At 52.2% G+C, this 17,199-nt stretch overlaps 2 protein-coding genes across 9 annotated transcripts in view; one reads left to right on the top strand and one right to left on the bottom strand.

Moving 5' to 3' along the window:
• Positions 1 to 15,423, top strand: PRKCSH (protein kinase C substrate 80K-H). 3 transcript variants are annotated; one of them, XM_051971587.1, is made up of 18 exons: positions 1 to 108; positions 534 to 647; positions 981 to 1,097; positions 2,463 to 2,558; positions 2,658 to 2,715; positions 2,954 to 3,071; positions 4,049 to 4,178; positions 4,513 to 4,597; positions 5,444 to 5,522; positions 6,308 to 6,394; positions 7,020 to 7,184; positions 7,623 to 7,713; positions 11,221 to 11,290; positions 12,688 to 12,777; positions 13,381 to 13,455; positions 13,535 to 13,634; positions 13,763 to 13,918; positions 14,172 to 15,423. In XM_051971587.1, exons 2-17 carry the CDS (start codon positions 563 to 565, stop codon positions 13,907 to 13,909), a joined length of 1,593 nt encoding a protein of 530 aa, XP_051827547.1. In that variant the 5' UTR covers positions 1 to 108; positions 534 to 562; the 3' UTR covers positions 13,910 to 13,918; positions 14,172 to 15,423. The 3 variants fall into 3 exon arrangements, with proteins under 3 accessions (XP_051827547.1, XP_051827546.1, XP_051827545.1); XM_051971586.1 differs by having other exon boundaries at positions 24 to 151; XM_051971585.1 differs by lacking the exon at positions 1 to 108 and adding an exon at positions 173 to 206.
• Positions 11,333 to 17,199, bottom strand: part of ELAVL3 (ELAV like RNA binding protein 3) — a 24,538-nt gene continuing 18,671 nt past the window's right edge. For 2 of the 6 annotated variants that reach the window (XM_051971591.1, XM_051971592.1), the window contains exon 8: positions 11,333 to 12,691. The gene's annotated coding sequence lies outside the window, so the exon portion shown is untranslated. The remainder of the gene's footprint in view (positions 12,692 to 17,199) is intronic. The other 4 variants (XM_051971590.1, XM_051971588.1, XR_007949528.1 and 1 more) reach the window with 3 other exon arrangements.

Genomic DNA, 17,199 nt, shown 5'->3' on the forward strand with positions numbered 1-17,199 from the left:
GCTGCCGCCCCTCTTCCGGGCATCCGGGATTGGGCAGCAAGCCGGAACTTCTGGTGTTCCTTACTTCCGTTTCCTGTTCCTGGCTGGCGCCTGATCGGGCGTGTGCTGGTGAGCAGGGGCGGAGGAAAGTGACTTTTGGCTCCGGCCCCGCGTAGGTCCACCGGCTGGATGGGTGGGTGGGAGGCTGATGAGGGCCTGCATTTGTGGTAAGGGGTCTACATTGGCTGAGAGGTTGGGACTCCCATTGGCTGAGAGGGAGTGATGTGGGACTCCCATTGACTGGGAGGAGGGCGACGGACTTTCCGTGACTGGGGGGGGGGGGGAGGTGATGGGGTCTTCCATTGGCTGAGGGGGGGAGGAGCTCCCGCTGGGCCCCATTGCCTAGGAGGCGGATAAGTTCCTGCAATTAGCTTGAGATCATTGATTGTCTGCTTTGTAATTGATTGTCTGCAATTGTAGTTGGAAAGGTAAGAACAGGCATTCCTTTCCGTGGGCCCTCACCTTCCCCCTTGTGTTTTTCCTCTTGCCCTAAGAGTTGCTGCTGCTTCCTGTGCCCGGTACAATGTTTCTGCCTCCTTTGCTGCTGCTACTAAGCACTGCCACAGCTGCTGTTGAAGTCAAAAGGCCTCGGGGTGTCTCCCTTACTAGTGAGTCCCTTGCAAGAGGCCGGTTAGGAGGAGCTACCCTGGACCCTCCAGTCTCCTAAAGTCAGTGGAACTGGGGGCTGGAGTGGGAACGAAACCTGGCTTTCGGTTGGCCGTTGTCTAAATTTCCCATTCTTGGGTTGGGGGCTGGGGAAGAATAATATGCTTGAGGAAGCAACCTCTGTTTTCGTATTTGTGGTCTGTATCTAATGTTATGCATTAGTCCAGGGGAGACTGTTGGAGGCCGTTTGTAGTCAATTGAACTTTATTGAGTCCACTGATCTGATGTGGGTGGGAAGCTAAAAGTATTTTTTTTTTTTTTTTTACTCTCTTCAGATCATCATTTCTATGACAAAACTAAGCCTTTCACTTGCCTGGATGGGTCCTCCACTATCCCTTTTGATCAAGTAAATGATGACTACTGTGATTGTCAAGATGGCTCAGATGAACCAGGTGGGAATGAGGGACCCATAGGAGGAGGGGCAAAAAGAGTGTTCCCTGAGTGCGCCCAACTATCTCTTCAGGTGGAAGGGAAATGGCTATATATCAGCAGAGAGAGGAGCTCTCCTTAATCTTACTTTTTTTTGTTTCTCTCTTGATTATCTATGTGTGGTCCAGGCTGTCCACATGACTGGGACTCTATCTCTCTTTTTGTCCCTCTGTCTGTTTCTCCATCTGCATATATGATGTATTTTTATTTCTCTGTGCCCATCCATTTATCTCAACATCTTCATTTTTCCCTTTTGTATGTATTGATCTGTCCATTTGCCATCTATTTATCTCTGCATCTTTACAGATATGCCTATCTTTGTGAATCTTTCTATTTGAATCCATCCATCTGCCTCAGTATGTCTGATCATTCATGTGTTTGTCCAACTGTTTTCCTGTTCCTATTTTTCTGTATGTTTGTGAAGATCTGACCACCTTTTTATTTTTGTGTTCACCTGTTCATTGCAGTCAGTCCATCTGTGTGCATCTTGTTTCTTAATCTGCATCTGCCTATCTGGATCTAGCCATGTGTATCTCTGTCAGTTTGTCCACCCATCTTTCTGTTTCTTTGGAACTGCCCATGTCCATCTTTCCATAGGTCTTCATTTTTCTCTGTAGATCCTTGTGGCTATGTCTGACATTTATCTGTGTGTCTTTCTGGGTTTGTCAGTTTTGGTCTCTTTTTCAATTCAACAAGGATTTATTAAGTGTCTTCTACGTGAGCCAAGCTGAAGATATTACAGATACAAAGAAGGCAAAAACAAAAAAAAAAAAATTCTCTGTCCTCAAGACAAAACAAAAAATACTGTGAACAGGCAAGATATATGCAAGGTATATTGGAAATAATCTCAGATGGAAGATACTAAATCTTGTTAAGATTTCTTGTTAAAGGAATGAAGGAGGTAGAGATGAGGATGAAGAGAATTCCAGGTACAGGAGACAACCAGTGAAAATGCCTGGAAATTGGGAAGTAGAGAGGTAGGAAGGAAACCATTGAACCTGGATTGCTGAGAATGAGTCTGGTCAGTGTAAGAAGATTGGAATAGAGCCAAGTTATAAAAGGTGTTAAAAGTCAAATAAAAGGATTTTATTGTTGATCTCCATTCTTGCCTCTCCATCCCTTTGTTTTAGCTATGTCTGTATTTCTTTCTCTTCTGTGTCTATATTTGCAACTCAGTGTGTCCCCCCATGTGTTTTTCTTTGTACCTGTTTCCCTTTGTTTTTCCATCTTTTGGCCTGTGCCTCAGCACATTGCTTCATTTTCCATCTTGGATCATCTTATTTCAGTGAGATGTAGTAATAACTTCTCCCTTTCTCCATGACTATCAGGGACTGCTGCCTGCCCAGAAGGACGCTTCCACTGTACCAATGCTGGCTATAAGCCCCATTATATTCCCTCCAGTCGTGTCAATGATGGCATCTGTGGTAGGATTCCTTTTAAAGCTGGGCTAGGGAGGGGGCAGGGTGAGGGCAGGCATCCAGGGACCAGGTCAGCCTCACTGGCACTCTGCTCCCCTCCCTCAGATTGCTGCGATGCCACAGATGAGTATAACAGCGGCATCGTCTGTGAGAACACATGCAGGTATGTGGCTGCAGGAATAGCTCCCTTGTCCCTTATAGGTGCAGGCCCCCAATCCCAGCCTTGAGAGTGTACTTGGGTTCTCAGGCACACACACCCAGAAATAAACCAGAACTGGCATGCTCTCCATTCTCTCCCCATGATTGGGGTTTCTTAAAGCCTGGCTGGAACCCACCCGCCGTGCAGAGCCATTGGAAAGCTCTCTCTGCTTCCTCCCCATCTACTTTGGCTGTCCACTTAGGGAAATGGGCCGGAAGGAGAAGGAGACTCTGGAACAGATGGCAGAAGTTGCCCGTGAAGGCTTCCGGCTCAAGAAGATCTTGATTGAAGAAGGGAAGAGGGGCCAGGAGGAGAAGCGGGTGAGGCAGCGCAGTGTTCCTAGCCTGCTCCTGGGGACTGCCCCATGTGGAAAAAGGCCAGGGCTTAAAGTTGACTCCTGAGTCCCAGGGCTACTCCTTCCTTTCTGTGTGCTTGTGGGTAAATCCTTTGGTATCTCTGCGCATCATTCCTCACCTATGAAGTGAAAGAGTTGGAAGAAATATTTCCAAGGCCTATTTCAGCTGATTCTGGTGGTCCCTGATTGCATCAGGAGCCTAAAATTAGAGGGGAAGGGATTAAGGATTCTCTCTCTGTTGAAAACTATAGGGTCTCCTGTTTGTGTGATTTCTAAGAAGGTCCTGTTCTCCCTCTTGGACCTCTCTCCCCTTTACTTGGCCCCAAGATTTGTTCCAGAGCAAAGCAAATAGAATTATGGCTGAAACAAAAGAAAAGGTTCCTCAATTCCTCTCTTGCCTTTGTTGAATGAATTGAAATCCCTTTGCTCAGTTGAATGTCTATCCCTTTGCCCCATTCATTTGGTAACTCTGCCCTCCATCTGATTCTTTACTAAAGACGTAACAGACTTCTTTTCTCCTTGGATCCAATGATTGCCCTGCCAATGTGGGGTGTGGACATGCGAACAGGGACATCTTTCGTGTAACAGGGTTGGTTTTTTGACCTTTGCCCTGCTGACCTGGGGTAGCTGCTAGGGAGTTCCAGTTCTGGAGCTGGAGAGAATGAGATTACTAGGGGCCAGAGAACTTAGATAATTATCAGCTTGTAATAGAATTTACTTGAAGCCAAATGGCTGGGTCTGATTTTTCTGTTCTCTTCTGTGGTAGAATGAAGGGATTGCCTCAAAGGATGCCTAAAGTCCATTTTAAGTCTGCATTTAGGATTGCATGGGGGTTTTCTCAGCTGCATCTGCAAGCTGTTTGAATGAGAGGGAGCCAGTCATGGGGACTTTGTCCCTGGCCAGCATGGCTTCACTGCAATATTTTCTCTCTCATACAACCAGAGCAAGCTTCTTGGTTTACAAGAGTCGAAGAAGGCCCTTGAGGAGCAAGTAGCAATGCTGAGAGCAGTGAAGGAGGAGGCTGAGAAGCCTGAGAAGGAATTCAAGGAACGGCACCAGAAGCTGTGGGAAGGTAACCATTCCTAACATCATCCCCTGTTCCCTCCCTCCCAGCATGAAACAAGATAGCGTTTATTCTGGGAATTGTTAGCCACATTAAGGACTGAGAATGGGAGTGGAGCTGGGGGAGTCAGGGAAGGAGTAGGATCATGGGCAGAAGGTGAACCTGGAGGGATGGAATTGGTTAGAAAACAACTTTCCAGGCAGAGACAAAGAGGACCAGGGTCTAGGGGGAAGAGAGATGGGAAGAGGAGTGCCCCCTTACCTCTCCATTCCTCTTGGCTTTGGGAACAGCCCCAGTGCCCTGCCAGAGTAATAGAGTAATGAAGCCAGTTGTTTGTGAACAGAGCAGCAGGCAGCAGCCAGGGCTGCCCGGGACCAGGAACAGGCTGCCAGTGCTTTCCAGGAGCTGGATGACAACACCGATGGAGTGTGAGTGCTGTGGGCTATGGCGGGTGCTGCTTCCTGGAGCCTCCTTCCTGCGGCAAACTCCCAGCTCTTGCACAGGAAGAGCAATTTGCAGGTTCACCCTCAGATCACTGTCTCCCCCTGACTTAGGGAGGTGGGACTTCTAGCCTGAAGTTCCTCAGGTAAACAGGCCTGAGATTGGAGATGCCTTGGCTCAGAGTTTCTTAAACTTTTTCCATACTCTTGACATCTTTTCTCTCAAGAAATTCTTACATGATCCCAGGTATGTAAGAAATAGTAATTAAACAGTAGTACGTTCAGACATTTAGTGATAACCATAATTTGGTGATCCCTCTACATTCAGATATGAGATCCCATGGGGAGGGGGGTGTCATAAGCCACTGTTTAAGAAGCTCAGCCTTAGCCTTGAAGTTGACTGTCCTCCCACATAGTGAATGTTAATGCCAAACTATTGGCTGAAGACCAGAAAGAAAGGTAGTTTTGGTATGGGCTTGAGAAGTAGCATATTCTCTATACTCTATTCTCCCTGGATCAAAAATAATAACAGGACCAGAGATTTCGAATTGGAAAGAGACGTTAGAGGTCACAGTCCAGTTTGGTCATTTTACAGATGAGGGAATCTTTGAGGCCCAGTGAGGTTAATTGATTTGCCCAGGGTCTATAGCTGTCTAAAGCAGGATTTGAACTAAGGTGCCCTGGGATTGAGGAAGAAATGATAAGTTCTAATTCTGGGTAGAGGGTCTTGGCTTGGGGAGGTGGCTTATCGGCCTTTGCCAGCTGGCTCTGCACCCCTCCCCCTCAACACACTAAGTGCCACCAGGATCCCACTTCCTTGTCTTCTTTCTCTAGGATTTCAGTGGCTGAACTCCAGACTCATCCCGAACTGGACCCAGATGGTGACGGGGCTTTGTCAGAGGCCGAAGCCCAGGTAATGGGATCCTCATCCCACTAGCTAGTCCTCCAGCAGGTGCACCTCGCCCTCAGCCAGGGCAAGCAAGGGCCCAGAGAGGCTGGGAGAGCAAAGTTTGAGACTTTGCCCCATCTGTGGCCCAGAGGCCTGTGTGTCTTGGAGCAGTGGCACCCCTGGCTTCCTGACTCCGTGTTGTCTTCCCTTAAAGACCTGAGGATTGGGGGTGGGGGTGGTGGAGGCTGAGATGCATGTCTCCCCTCCCTCTTATGGCTGGGCCTAAGGGAGCAGTGCAAAACTTGGTAATGATGGGGCTCAGGTGGGAGCCCTGTGTTCGGGACGTGACACACACTTTCCCAGCTGGTGGTGGGCAGTGGAGGGAGCCTTCTCCTTCCCTCAGTGAAGCCACAGGGCGAGGGAGCTCCCCCAGGTAGGCACTGCCAGCAGGCGGCAGTGCCAGTTCAGGGAGGAAGTCCTCGTTCTGTGGTGGGGGTGGGGGGCTTCAGCTTCACTTCCCTAAGCCTAGACCTCTTGTCTTCCCATTGCCTGGCTCCCTGGCATAGATGAGAGTCCCCAAAGGGTTCTGGAAGGCAATGAGGGAGGGTGCCCTCTTCACTCCAGGCCCCTGCTGTCAGGGAAGTTCCAATTCTAGATGGTCCTAACTGTGGGACCTTGATTGAGTAATGGGCCCTCTCAGCCCGTTTTCTCTTCAGTAAAATGGGGGTGACAGCACTTGAGGGCGGCTTGTGAGGAAAGCCTGTGCAGCCTCAGCACCTAGAAGGCCTTGCTCTTGTTCTCTGCCCCAGGCTCTGCTGGGAGAGGCCTTGCAGGTGGATGCCATCAGCTTTCAAGAAGGCCTGTGGGCGGCCATCAAGGATAAGTACAGGCAGGAGGTTAGTAGCCTGGGCCAGACGGCCAAAGGGTCCAGGAGGTGTGGGGGCGGGGTGTAGGATGGACTCCAGCCAGCAGAGGGAGACAGCAGCATGTGTGGCCAGGCTGAGCCAGACCCCAAGGGACTCTGTGACCTCACAAAGGATCCGCCAGCCCCGGGAGGCAGGAAAGGAGGCAGAGCGGGGCTAAGATTTCGTTCCCTGGAGCCCATCCATCCCAACCAGCTGGGCCCGACAGCAGCAGATGCTGCCATTCCTGCTTAACAAGGCAGCTGCCACCCTTCTTCCTCCCCACTCACTGCCCTAGCTTGTGGTCACAGTGGCAGTCCCTGCCTGCCCCTCCCCCAGGTGGGCCCTCATCTGGCAAGAGCCACACTCCCTCCCCTCTCTGGTGATTCAGCAACCTCCCCCTCCCCCTGATTCCTCAGGGTCTTTCCTTGGCTTAGGGACTTTCTTAATCAAAAAAGCAAGGAAATGAGGGCAGGATCTGGGCCTAAGGGCACACAAATCACCAGGTGTGTGTCTTGGGATAGAAAAGGAGGGAGGGATCAGTGGTCTCCAGACCTGGCAGTGGGAAAGAGAAGGCATTGCCTCTGTCCTCCATGCATTTCGACTTGATGCTTGCTAGTCCCTGCCCACTGTGCCACCTCTGGCTGAGGCCCCGGCAGAGGAGATACTAGAGGTCCCAGAAGAGCCTTCCCCAGTAGAGGATGAAGATGAAAGTCCTGGATTGGATGAAGAAACAGAGGAGGATGAAGAGGATGAAGAAGAGGAGAGCCCTGAAGAGGATAAGGTGGGGCTAAGTGGAAGCAAGCCTGGTTTCTGAGGATCTTAGGGGGAAGGGAGGTGGAGGCAGGCTCTGGCTGGCTTCCTGGAAGCCCATTAAGAAATGGCAGTCACTGAAGCTGCTCAGGCTGACTACAGCTGGATACAGGGGAAAGGCAGGAATGTCTCTTCTCCAGGGCCCAGGGGAATGGCTTAAAAGGGATGCTGCTTCCTGGTGCTAGGAGGAATCTCTTGGTTGGCTCTGCCTGCTCTCTCCCTCTGCCCAGCCCAGCCTGGATCAGCCTTTGTTTGGGCTCAGGGTCTGGGCACTAGCAGCCCCTGCAGTGGATGCAAAGGCTCTCTGGGGAGAAAGATATGAGGTCAGGCAGAGCCCATGTGGCAAGACCAGGGGCGCCTGGGCAGGGAGCCAGGGACTTGGGTTCACCTTGTCTGTCACCTCCCCCAGGAGCCCTTGCCCCCACAGTCAGTCAAGGTGGATGAGGAGGTGAAGGACAAGATGCCCCCGTATGATGAGAGAACCCAGGCCTACATTGACGGTATGTGGGGAGGGCTTCAGGGAAGGGGAACATTTGGAGCAGACTCAGCTTGGGGTACTTTGCCAATCAGAGATTACATCCAGTGGCCTTTGGCTAATGCGTGGCTCATGGTCTACCCCCTCTTCCTGAGGGGGCCTTGTCTAGCATCTCGGGGATTTCCTGTGGACTCCACTTAGTGTTTGTCTAGAAAATACTGACCATTCCTCTGCATACAAATCTTGTGTCCATACCAGGAATGGGCTCTCCTCCCAGGAAGCTATGTTCTACTTCCATTCCCACTGGAAAAGTTAACTCACATTGCAGGTGTTGGTGCCTGCTCCGGGTCTAGGGAGTGGATGTGATAGGCAGGCCTGGAGGAGCTCAAAAGAGGGGGGGAATTGCTGGGAGTTTCCTGGGGAATGGGACTAAAGGAGTACCATTAGAGGATTTGGCAGAAAGGGACGGTGTTGTCAGAGGCCAAGAAACAGAAAAGCTGTGCTCGAGCAGCAGGAATGAGTCTCAAGCCAGAGGGTGAAGACGTTTTTGAGAAAGGGGTAATAAAATAAAAGGTGTTCTTGGAAAGATGAAAATCCTGGTGTTAGGAGATATCTGAGCCGAGAACTTTAAAACAGGATTTCAGGGAGGTAAGAAGGATCTTAGCAGCCACCATGTCCTGTCCTACCCATTTTACAGATGGCAAGAAGGTTCATAGAGGAAGTAGCTTATACAGAGAATTCGTGACAAAGGTTCCACTAGAAACAAGGCTTCGGGCCCTTGGTCCAAAACTCTGCACTAGAAAACATGAGGTGATGAGTGCCCGAGAGTACCTGACAAGTGGGAGTGAAGAAAGGCACCTCTGAATGATTGCCTGGGTCTTGATTTGGCTGGCACATATATGAGCTGACATGACTAGGATTGTTGCCACCCTTTCCGAATATGGCTGGGTGGTAACTTTGATCCTTCTGGGGAGAGTGGGAAATGAGGAAGGGGCTTTCTTGGAAGGTTCTGGTTTCATGTATAAGCTGAGGGAGGTGGAGAAGGGGAAGAGTCAGTAGGGGACTGGCAAAGGAGTACCATGGAGAGCATCATCTAGCTGTTAGGTAGTACTGCACCATGGACTCTGGAACCAAGACCATGCACATCCACCCTCGGGGTGAGAAATACATTTTCCTTATGTAGAGTCCCAGGTGAAATCGATCCAGGAACTCAGAAGGCAGGAATGGTTATTTGTCTGTCCAGGGCCTCCTACCAGGCTGGAGGCAGCCAGGCCTTGCCTTGGGGCCCTTGCTGGTTCACACTCCCCTGTTACCTGTAGCTAAGATGTTGAGATCTTATTTTCTCAAAGTGCTGGCATTGCTCCCAGGCCCCCAACGGTGCCTACGGCTTTCAGAAGGGGACCGCCAGCACCACACTCAGGGTGTGAGGGCCCCCCCATCGGACTTGGGTGTTGCTTAGCCCCTGATTCTAGCTTTCTCTGCTACTGAGTAGCTCTGTGACCTGAGACAACTCAGTGCCCTTATGATGAGGATGTTGTTCTAGCCGACTTGGAGTCCCCTAGAGAGACACAGGAGGCAAAGTGCATAGTATAGGATGGGGGGGGGGGGTTCCTAGTTGCTGCCCTTCTGCCTGCCCTGCACCTGCTGCCTGCTCTGTCTCCCCAGGCTTTGAGCCGGAAGCTGCCCGTGAGTCATGGCCCGAGATAGGAGAGCCTACAATGGGTTGGGGGCAGTGAGTGCAGGTGGTGCTGGTGCAGATACACGAGATGATTCGGGGCCAGGCCAGTCTCCAAGACTCAGGGAAGGATGGGAGGCCCCTCTTCCCGTCTCCCACAGCAGGTTATCCCCAGGCCTCCACTATCTGCGTTGAGAACACTGCTTCTGCCTGCACCGATGTCAGGGCAGTTCTGTGATGTGCCCAGCACAGCCTAGGGGCGGAACTAGGGACAGCCCAAGGGGGTTGGGCCTGACCCTGAATGTATTGGGGAGCCCCTTAGGGGTGGGACTTTGGTGTCCCTTGTTCCCCTTCGCTGCTTCCCCAAGGGCCCCGGGGTTGTTTGTGAGTCTTTACCAGGCACTCTGGCTCTATTGGTGGGTGAGGGAGGAGCCAGCAGAGCCCCCCAGGGAGCCTGCAGTGAGCAAGGCAGAGAATTTTCTAGGCCTCCTGCTGAGAAGCCAGGATTGGCTGAAGCCCAGGTCCTAAACTGCCCTGGGCAGTGGCATGGGCCCACCCGACTTGGGGCTCCTCACCCAGGCTGATTTCCATCTATGCTCTGAGTGCCAGCTGGAGCTGGGGCATTTGAGGGGGTGCGTCTGAGCATCCTTGCTGCCTCTGCTGCAGAGGCCTAAACTGACACTCCCTGGGGGGAGGGGGAGGGTTTTGCCAAGCTTGCCCTACTCTCCTGGAGCTTAGAAGAAAGACCTTCAGGCGGAGCATTTCTGACAGCTCAGATGGTAGTGGAGGCTGTGGTGCCCAGGGCCCTGGGAAGGAGCCGGCTTTTAGTTGAGCCGCCTCTGAGCAGCGTCACTCGAGGGTTCCCAAGGGGGGAGCTTGTGGGCGTGTGCGAGTGAGCATAGAGGTCTGTGTGTGTGCAGGTGTCCTGTGATGTGTGCGTAGGGCGGTGAGTGGAACCTGCCGTCCACAATGTCCTTGGGTGGCTCCAGGACCCCATCATTCTTGCATGTGGTCCCTTAGATGGGAGTGGCTTCCCATTGAATAAATGTGTAGTTGGAGGTCCTGAGAGTGTGAGGAAGATGATTCTTGGGAAGGGAAGAGGAAGGGCATTCATGATGGGGGGGAGAAACTCAGAGATAGGGGCCTAGCAGGAGAGGCACAACTTTGACACAGTTCTCTCCTCCCTGGAGCTCTGAGTGTTGAGGCCTTTTGCCTGAGATGGGGCCCTGTCCTGCTGGAGGGAGCCTGGGGCCCGGGGAGAGGACAACTTTATCAGGATTGGGGTGGGAAGTGCTGACTTTTCTGTACTGAATGACTGTATTATGACCCCTGGGAGTTAGGCAAGAAACCTCCCAGTCTGATGGCCCTGGGTGGTTCTGCCTTATTACTTGGTGTCAGTACCTTGGGGGACCCAGAAGACAACTGCAGTGTTGGGGAAGGGATCCCCAGTGATGGGGAGTGAGCAAGTCCTGTTCTGAGGCTCCAATTGCTTTGAGCCTCTGTCCTGTATTTCAGTGCTCCTTTGCACTGCTGTGTTGGGATAGAAGAAAGCCTTGGGTTTTGAGTTCTGGGACCCATGTTCAGGTCCCAGTTCTGCAACCAGGCCTAAAATATGGAGTGTGGACACCAAAGGGCCACATCTGGCTGGCTGCCTCCTGTTGTATAACCCCCCGAGCTAACAATAGGGTAGAAAAGTAAAAAATTTTCTCAGCTTGCTGATTTGTTCACAGATGCGCTTTAAGGGCTTTCCAGGCCTATGATTGCCTCCCCTGAGATACTGAGGGGGGCGGGAGGGGTGAGAGGGGAGATAATCTGACATACCCCCATCCCATTATATGGGTGTTTTGTGCCTTCCAGCGGCCCAGGAAGCTCGGGACCATTTTGAAGAAGCAGAAAAGTCATTGACAGAGATGGAAGAGTCCATCAGGTAGCTCTCTGGCCAGGGCTCGGAAGGGAGGTGGGTCCTACTCAAGCATTGGAGGTGGGGGGGGGGGGGGGGGGGGGGAGGAACTCCTTAGAAATGCCTTGAGTGAAGCCTTAAGCCTGCCCTTCTAATGCTCCTCCCCCAAACCTCTTTAGAAGATTGAGCTTGCCTCCCTAGATCCTTCCTGTTCCCAGGCCTGAGACAGAAAAGGAACAGACTCCTTTGCTGCCAGCACTAGCATTAAGTACCCTGCGGTGGGCAGAACCTGGGACTTTGCACCAGGGGAAAGGAGACAGTGACTGTTAGGACTTGAGGTGCAGATACATGCAGTCGTGGTACAGATGATATCCAGGAGTGATCACTGATCTCTAGTCCTAGAGGGGCAGTGATCACTTGGGCCTTTTGATCCCCTCCATATCTTCATTTGGAAGGCGTGGACAAAGGAGGGCCTCTTCTATTATCCCTAGGCTTGACAAGTAGCTTGGTGTCTTTGTCCTGGAACTTTGCCCTTCTGGTATCCATTCTTTCCTCTTCCTTTCCATGGGGCATTCCACCCTTTCACCAAACTAGCCTCTGGGAAGCACAGTGAGTGGGAAACAGCAGTCCCCTGTTATAGAAGGGGAAATTTGGTCTTATCCTTCAGGAAGAGGAGGGAGGGTTTCCTAGCTTCACTGGCTCAGGACCTTTGTGGAGCAGTGATCAGGCCCCAAGAGCTGGGGAGGGGAGGGAGCAGAGACACCCAGATAGGCTCCATAGGATGCTGGGGAGGAGCTTAAAGGCTGCTCTCTGGTGCATTGAGACAAGGCATTAACGAAGGCCCTCGGCTTAGCTGAGTTGCTCTGGGAGGGGGGTGAAGGTGAGGAGAACCCAAGCCCTGTCACCACCTTCTGTAGGGCCCCAGGGTTCCAATAATTGAGGGTAGCCTTGGTTACAAGGAGCTACAGAGATGACTTCGGTAAGAAGTCCTGTCCCTGATGATAGGAAAAAAATGGTGGCTCCCTGGGGCTTCCTGAGTCACAACTGGGGCTGGGGGGAGGGCAAGACAGTGGCTAGATTAGAACCCAGGCCATTGGGGAGGATCAGGGGACCCAGAGGCCCAAGTCCTGTGTAACTCTAGATTTTAGGATTTGCAGGGCTCTGAAAACAGCAGAAAAGAACTTTGGGCCCTTGGAATGTGAGAGCTGGGAAGGAAGGAGTTTTTTACCGGACTAGGAAATAGACTTGGCCAGGATCCTGTGAGGTGCAGCGGGGCCAGGATCTAAACCCTGGCTCTGACACGAACCTGGCCTCTTCCCTCTGGGTCTCGCTGATGATCCTTAGGCCTCAGGAAGGCTCCCTGACCCAAGGTGGGGAGACGATTAGGCACCCGCCGACCCATCCTGCCTACTCTCCCACTGTAGGAACCTAGAACAAGAGATGGCATTGGACTTGGGTCCCAGCGGGGAGTTTTCTTACCTGTTTGGACAGTGCTATGAGCTGTCCACCAATGAGTAAGTACCTGGGACTGGCAGCTTTGTACTGCGTTGAAAAAGGAGGGGGGTCCAGGAGGAGGGACTCGAGGGGTCTCACAGGGCCCATGAGGGCGGGGAGGGCAACAGAAGCCTGGGGCCCAGCCTCATGGGAGGGGTCAGAATGACCCTGAACGTAGATTTTGAATGTAGGCCCTCCCTGGCTTTGGTAGGGAAGAGGGAGGGAGAGCAGGGGACAGACAGGGCCTTCCCTTTCCTGCTGACACACCATTCTGGCTATTTATATCTCGTCTCAGATCCTGGGGTTGGGAGTAAAACCCCAAGGGGGGAACGTGCCTGTGTGCGTGAGCACCCAGATCCTGGGGGTGGCGTTTGGGGAAACAACCTCCAGGAGGTGAGCTCTACTCCCCAAGAGGGGTTGAAAGTGAGGATGTCTACAGATACCAACCCCTTTTCCCACATACCTCAGGAAGAAGGGGATGGGCCTAGGGCTTACTCTGTGGAGCTGGCTCTCCCATGAAGAATAGGATGGCCACTGGGATACCACAGGCGACTCAGCCTTGTATTTGGCAGGCCCTCATACCCCTCATCCCGGGTCACTTATGCCCCTTTCTACCTGTGCAGGTATATTTATAGACTGTGTCCCTTCAACCGAGTCACCCAGAAACCTAACCATGGTGGTTCTGAGACCAACTTGGGGTGAGTGTCCTCCCTTTTTCAGCCTCCCCTTCTCTTACCCCTGTACCCCTGAATCTCAGCCTGCCTTCTCTCCCTGTAGCACATGGGGGTCCTGGGATGCATCAGAGGAGGAGAAATTCCGAATCATGCATTATGAGCATGGGACAGGTTGCTGGCAAGGCCCCAACCGCTCTACCAAGGTGAGGACCACCTGGGGGTTGGGCTGGGGAGTTGGGGGGGGAAAGTGTGGGGTTGGATGGTGAAGGAGCTGGAGTTGCAGTGGACGCACATATGTCCCAACCCCACTGACATCCCTTGTCTCTCTCAGGTGAAGCTGGTATGTGGGAAGGAAACTGTAATCACAAGTGCCACAGAGCCAAGCCGATGCGAATATCTGATGGAGCTGGTGACCCCAGCGGCCTGCCAGGAGCCGCCTCCAGAGACTCCTGGGGATCCTGACCATGATGAGCTCTAAGCCTCCTAGGTATGGCCATGGGGGCAGGACCCTTCCCTTCTCACTCTCCCTCCTCCCCCGCATTGGAGCCAGTCTGCTCATCATTCCTACCCATGCCATCCTGGAAGGAGACTAAATTCCTCTGTTCACACTAACCCCTGGGCCGAGAGCTTCATCTTCCCCCAAGCCTTGTCTTTTCTGGCCCAGCTTGGGATACCTGCCTCCAGGGCTTGGGGTGTGGGACCAGTCTCTAGTAATCACCTTTTCCCATTCTTTCTTGCAGAATCTCAGGGGAAAAGTGGATACCTCCAGCACTTGCACACACATTTCCCTCCTAATGTGCCCCAGGCTATGTGCTCTTGTCCACCATGGCTCCTTGGGGTCCAGTGCAAAGGGCTCTGGCCCTGAATCTCCCTCCTTAGAAGGTTCATTGTCTTGATGAAGAGAGTCTCTGTGTGTGCATCCCCTTAAAGGCCACGAGGCTGCTTTGGATCAGAGAGTCCTGCCCCATTCCCTCTGGTCCAGCTGCTTAAGTGACTGGGACACTTCGCCTACCAGATCCCCCTTCCAGATCGGCAGCTCCACCCATTGATGGGTGACTTGATACCCTCTCACCCTGGCCTTGCTCCCGGCCTAGGCGGTACTGCTGGCCATGTAGCCAAATGAGCAAGACCTGTGTGGGTGGGAGAGTCTAACCTTACTGTGACCTTGACACAATAAACTCAGATCCTTCCCCACAGCTGGAAGTTGACTCCTTATTCTCACTGCTGGAGAACGAGGGGCTGGGGCAGAGAGGGGAGAGGGGTCCTGGGCCCCCCCATTGCAGACAGAAGTTGCCCTGCTAGGCAGCAGTGAATTGTGGCCTAAATTCAGATCCTGCCTTAGACTTGGCAAATCACTTTTAGGCTTTCTTAGTCCTGATTTCCTCCTCTGTAAAATGGGGATAGTAGTAACAGGACCTTTATAATATGCTTTGTTGCAACCTTGCTATAGAAATGCTGGCTGTTATTTCAATCCCCTCAACCGTCTTCCCCCAGAGTCTCACTGCCATCCGCCCACCACTGAGAATGGCGTCCCCTCACACCCCGGGCAGGAGAGAGTGCAAATATTCTATCCCCCATTCCAGGTTTGAAGAAATGCAGTGTGTCTTGTTCACAAACAGCCTGAGTGTCTGAGGTGGGATTGGGACTTTGATCCCCTTCTAATGAAGCGCATTAACCTCAAAATGTAGAAAAAGGCAAGTTCTTAAATGTGCGCACGCACACACACACACACAACATATATGCTCAATCTCATGCATACAAATGGAAGCAGACTGATAGCTTGCTCTCACGTAGATTCAAGTACTAATACTGCCATGTTCAATCTTTTCACATGCGTGCATTTACACACAGACACACACACAAATACCCCAAACCCATAAGATTCTGAACTTTTATTTTCTGGCATGAAAAGTACAAATAATCCAACGATTCCATGTAAAAGTCTGTTACAGCGTCAGGCCTGTAATCCCATAATAAATAGTCTAAACTCAACGCAAAGTGTTTTTTTTTTCTTTTTACAGTTTTTTTTTGATCCTCCAACATTTACTCTGTCATGATTTGAAACCATCCGAATAAATAACAGGATGAAGTGAGGAGGAGTGGGCAGAGCCCCCTCCTGCCTGCCAGCCCCCTCCAAGGATGTGGAAGACCGGGGGCCCCCTCCCCTCCCCTCTGGGGAGCCCCAGCCATTCTGGGGGAAGGAGGGGGTCTGGTCATGGGAGCCTGGCTGAGTTTAGTTTAGTTTTAGAAAAAAATATCCCAAGCTGTGTGGGTGGGGAAGGGATGGGGAGAGCCAGGCTGGGGGGAGGGGGCTCTGCCTGGGGAGTGGGAGTTTGGGGGAGGGGGGAGCGGGGAGGGGGCACCTCTCTCTCCTGCTCAGCAGAGCCCGGCCCTCAGGGCCCCCACTGTTCCCCCCCCCCAAGCCCCCAGCCCGCCCTTATTGCTCCGAGAAGCCTCAGGACACGCTGCACACACGTGTGCACATACGTGCTCACACGTGTCAAGGGCAGAGGGGGAAAGGCCCCAAGAAACAGGGGGAGAGAGGAGGGAAGAGCAAAGGGCCAAGGGGGGGTACTCCTGGGGCTGGGGCTGGGCCTGGGGGGGGTAGGGGGGGCCTCTCCTATCCCTCCTTCCCTCAGGGTCCACCCTGTTCTGGGTCTGGGGAGAAGGAGGGTGGGGTTAGAAAATTCACAAGAATAAATAGATCCGTGTAGATAAACAACAAGCTTAAGTCTTCACCAGCTAATAGAATGAGGACTGAAAAAAGTACCCAACAAGACAAGAGCAAAATCATAGAGCACATCGAAAAACCCCACCGAACAACCGCCCGGATCCTGCCGCCCGCCCGCCGCCCGCCCGGGCCGGCCTGGGCACTGGGCCCCGCCAGCCGCTCTCTCCAGTGACTCAGAATAATTCTCGTCCAACAACACTTTTGTTCCCTTGGATAAATAAATTAGGCATAAACCACTTCTCAGCAAATTAAAAAAATCTGTCCTTTAACTTGCGGATAGGATGAAGGAACAGAAATATACACAAATGTCCTCACGCGGCCGGAATAATAATAAATAGTTAAGTTAACAATAAGTTAAAACTACAAGAAGCTAAATTCTGCAAAAAGGTGTAGTAAGAGTTATTGGTGCCAGTTTCTCTCTCTCATTTTTATAGGTTTTTTGTTTGTTGTTGTTCACTTTTTTTTTTGTTTTTTTTTTTTTTGTTTTATTGTTTTTTGTTGTTTTTTTTTTGTTGTTTTTTTTTCTCGCAGCAGAAGCTCCACAGACACCTACGAACACGGGGGGAGCACAGGACGGAGGGAGCGCAGGGAGGGGGTCCAGGCCCCAAACTAACGCCTAACGGGAAACAAGGAAGAAGCTGACTTGGGTGAATGGTGTCTCACTGAACTGAGGCTGAGCTGGGCTGCCCCAGCTGGGGAGAGCGGAGCCCGCGGACCAAGGGGGCCAGGGCCAGGCCACGGTCTTCGCTTTTATTGAAACGAAAAAACAGAAACTATAAATGCACATTCCAGACGGGATGGAAGGGGGGAGGGGAGAAGGTGGGATGGAGGGGATCGGGGAATGGGGATCGCTGAGGGGTGGGATGGGCCAGGGTCAGGGCCTGGGCCTGGGGGCTGCCTCAGTTCCCCTGAACCAAGGAGAGGTTTGGGAGGGACCTAGGTGAGAGTGTGTCAGGGGGTAGAAGAGGTCAGGTGTGTCTACTTCCCTCTTTGTATTGTTCCCAGAAGGTGGGTTTGGATGGGAGGGTGGGGCCGGC

This window comes from Antechinus flavipes, chromosome 1 (assembly GCF_016432865.1).
Source record: "Antechinus flavipes isolate AdamAnt ecotype Samford, QLD, Australia chromosome 1, AdamAnt_v2, whole genome shotgun sequence".
Classification (NCBI taxonomy): Eukaryota; Metazoa; Chordata; class Mammalia; order Dasyuromorphia; family Dasyuridae; genus Antechinus; species Antechinus flavipes.

Bases quoted from the DNA above. Each gene is read 5' to 3' on its own strand.
- PRKCSH (XM_051971585.1), top strand. The intron at 3,072-4,048 runs GTGAGGCAGCGC...TCATACAACCAG, and splicing joins GGGGCCAGGAGGAGAAGCGG to AGCAAGCTTCTTGGTTTACA. The intron at 6,395-7,019 runs GTTAGTAGCCTG...GATGCTTGCTAG, and splicing joins AGGATAAGTACAGGCAGGAG to TCCCTGCCCACTGTGCCACC.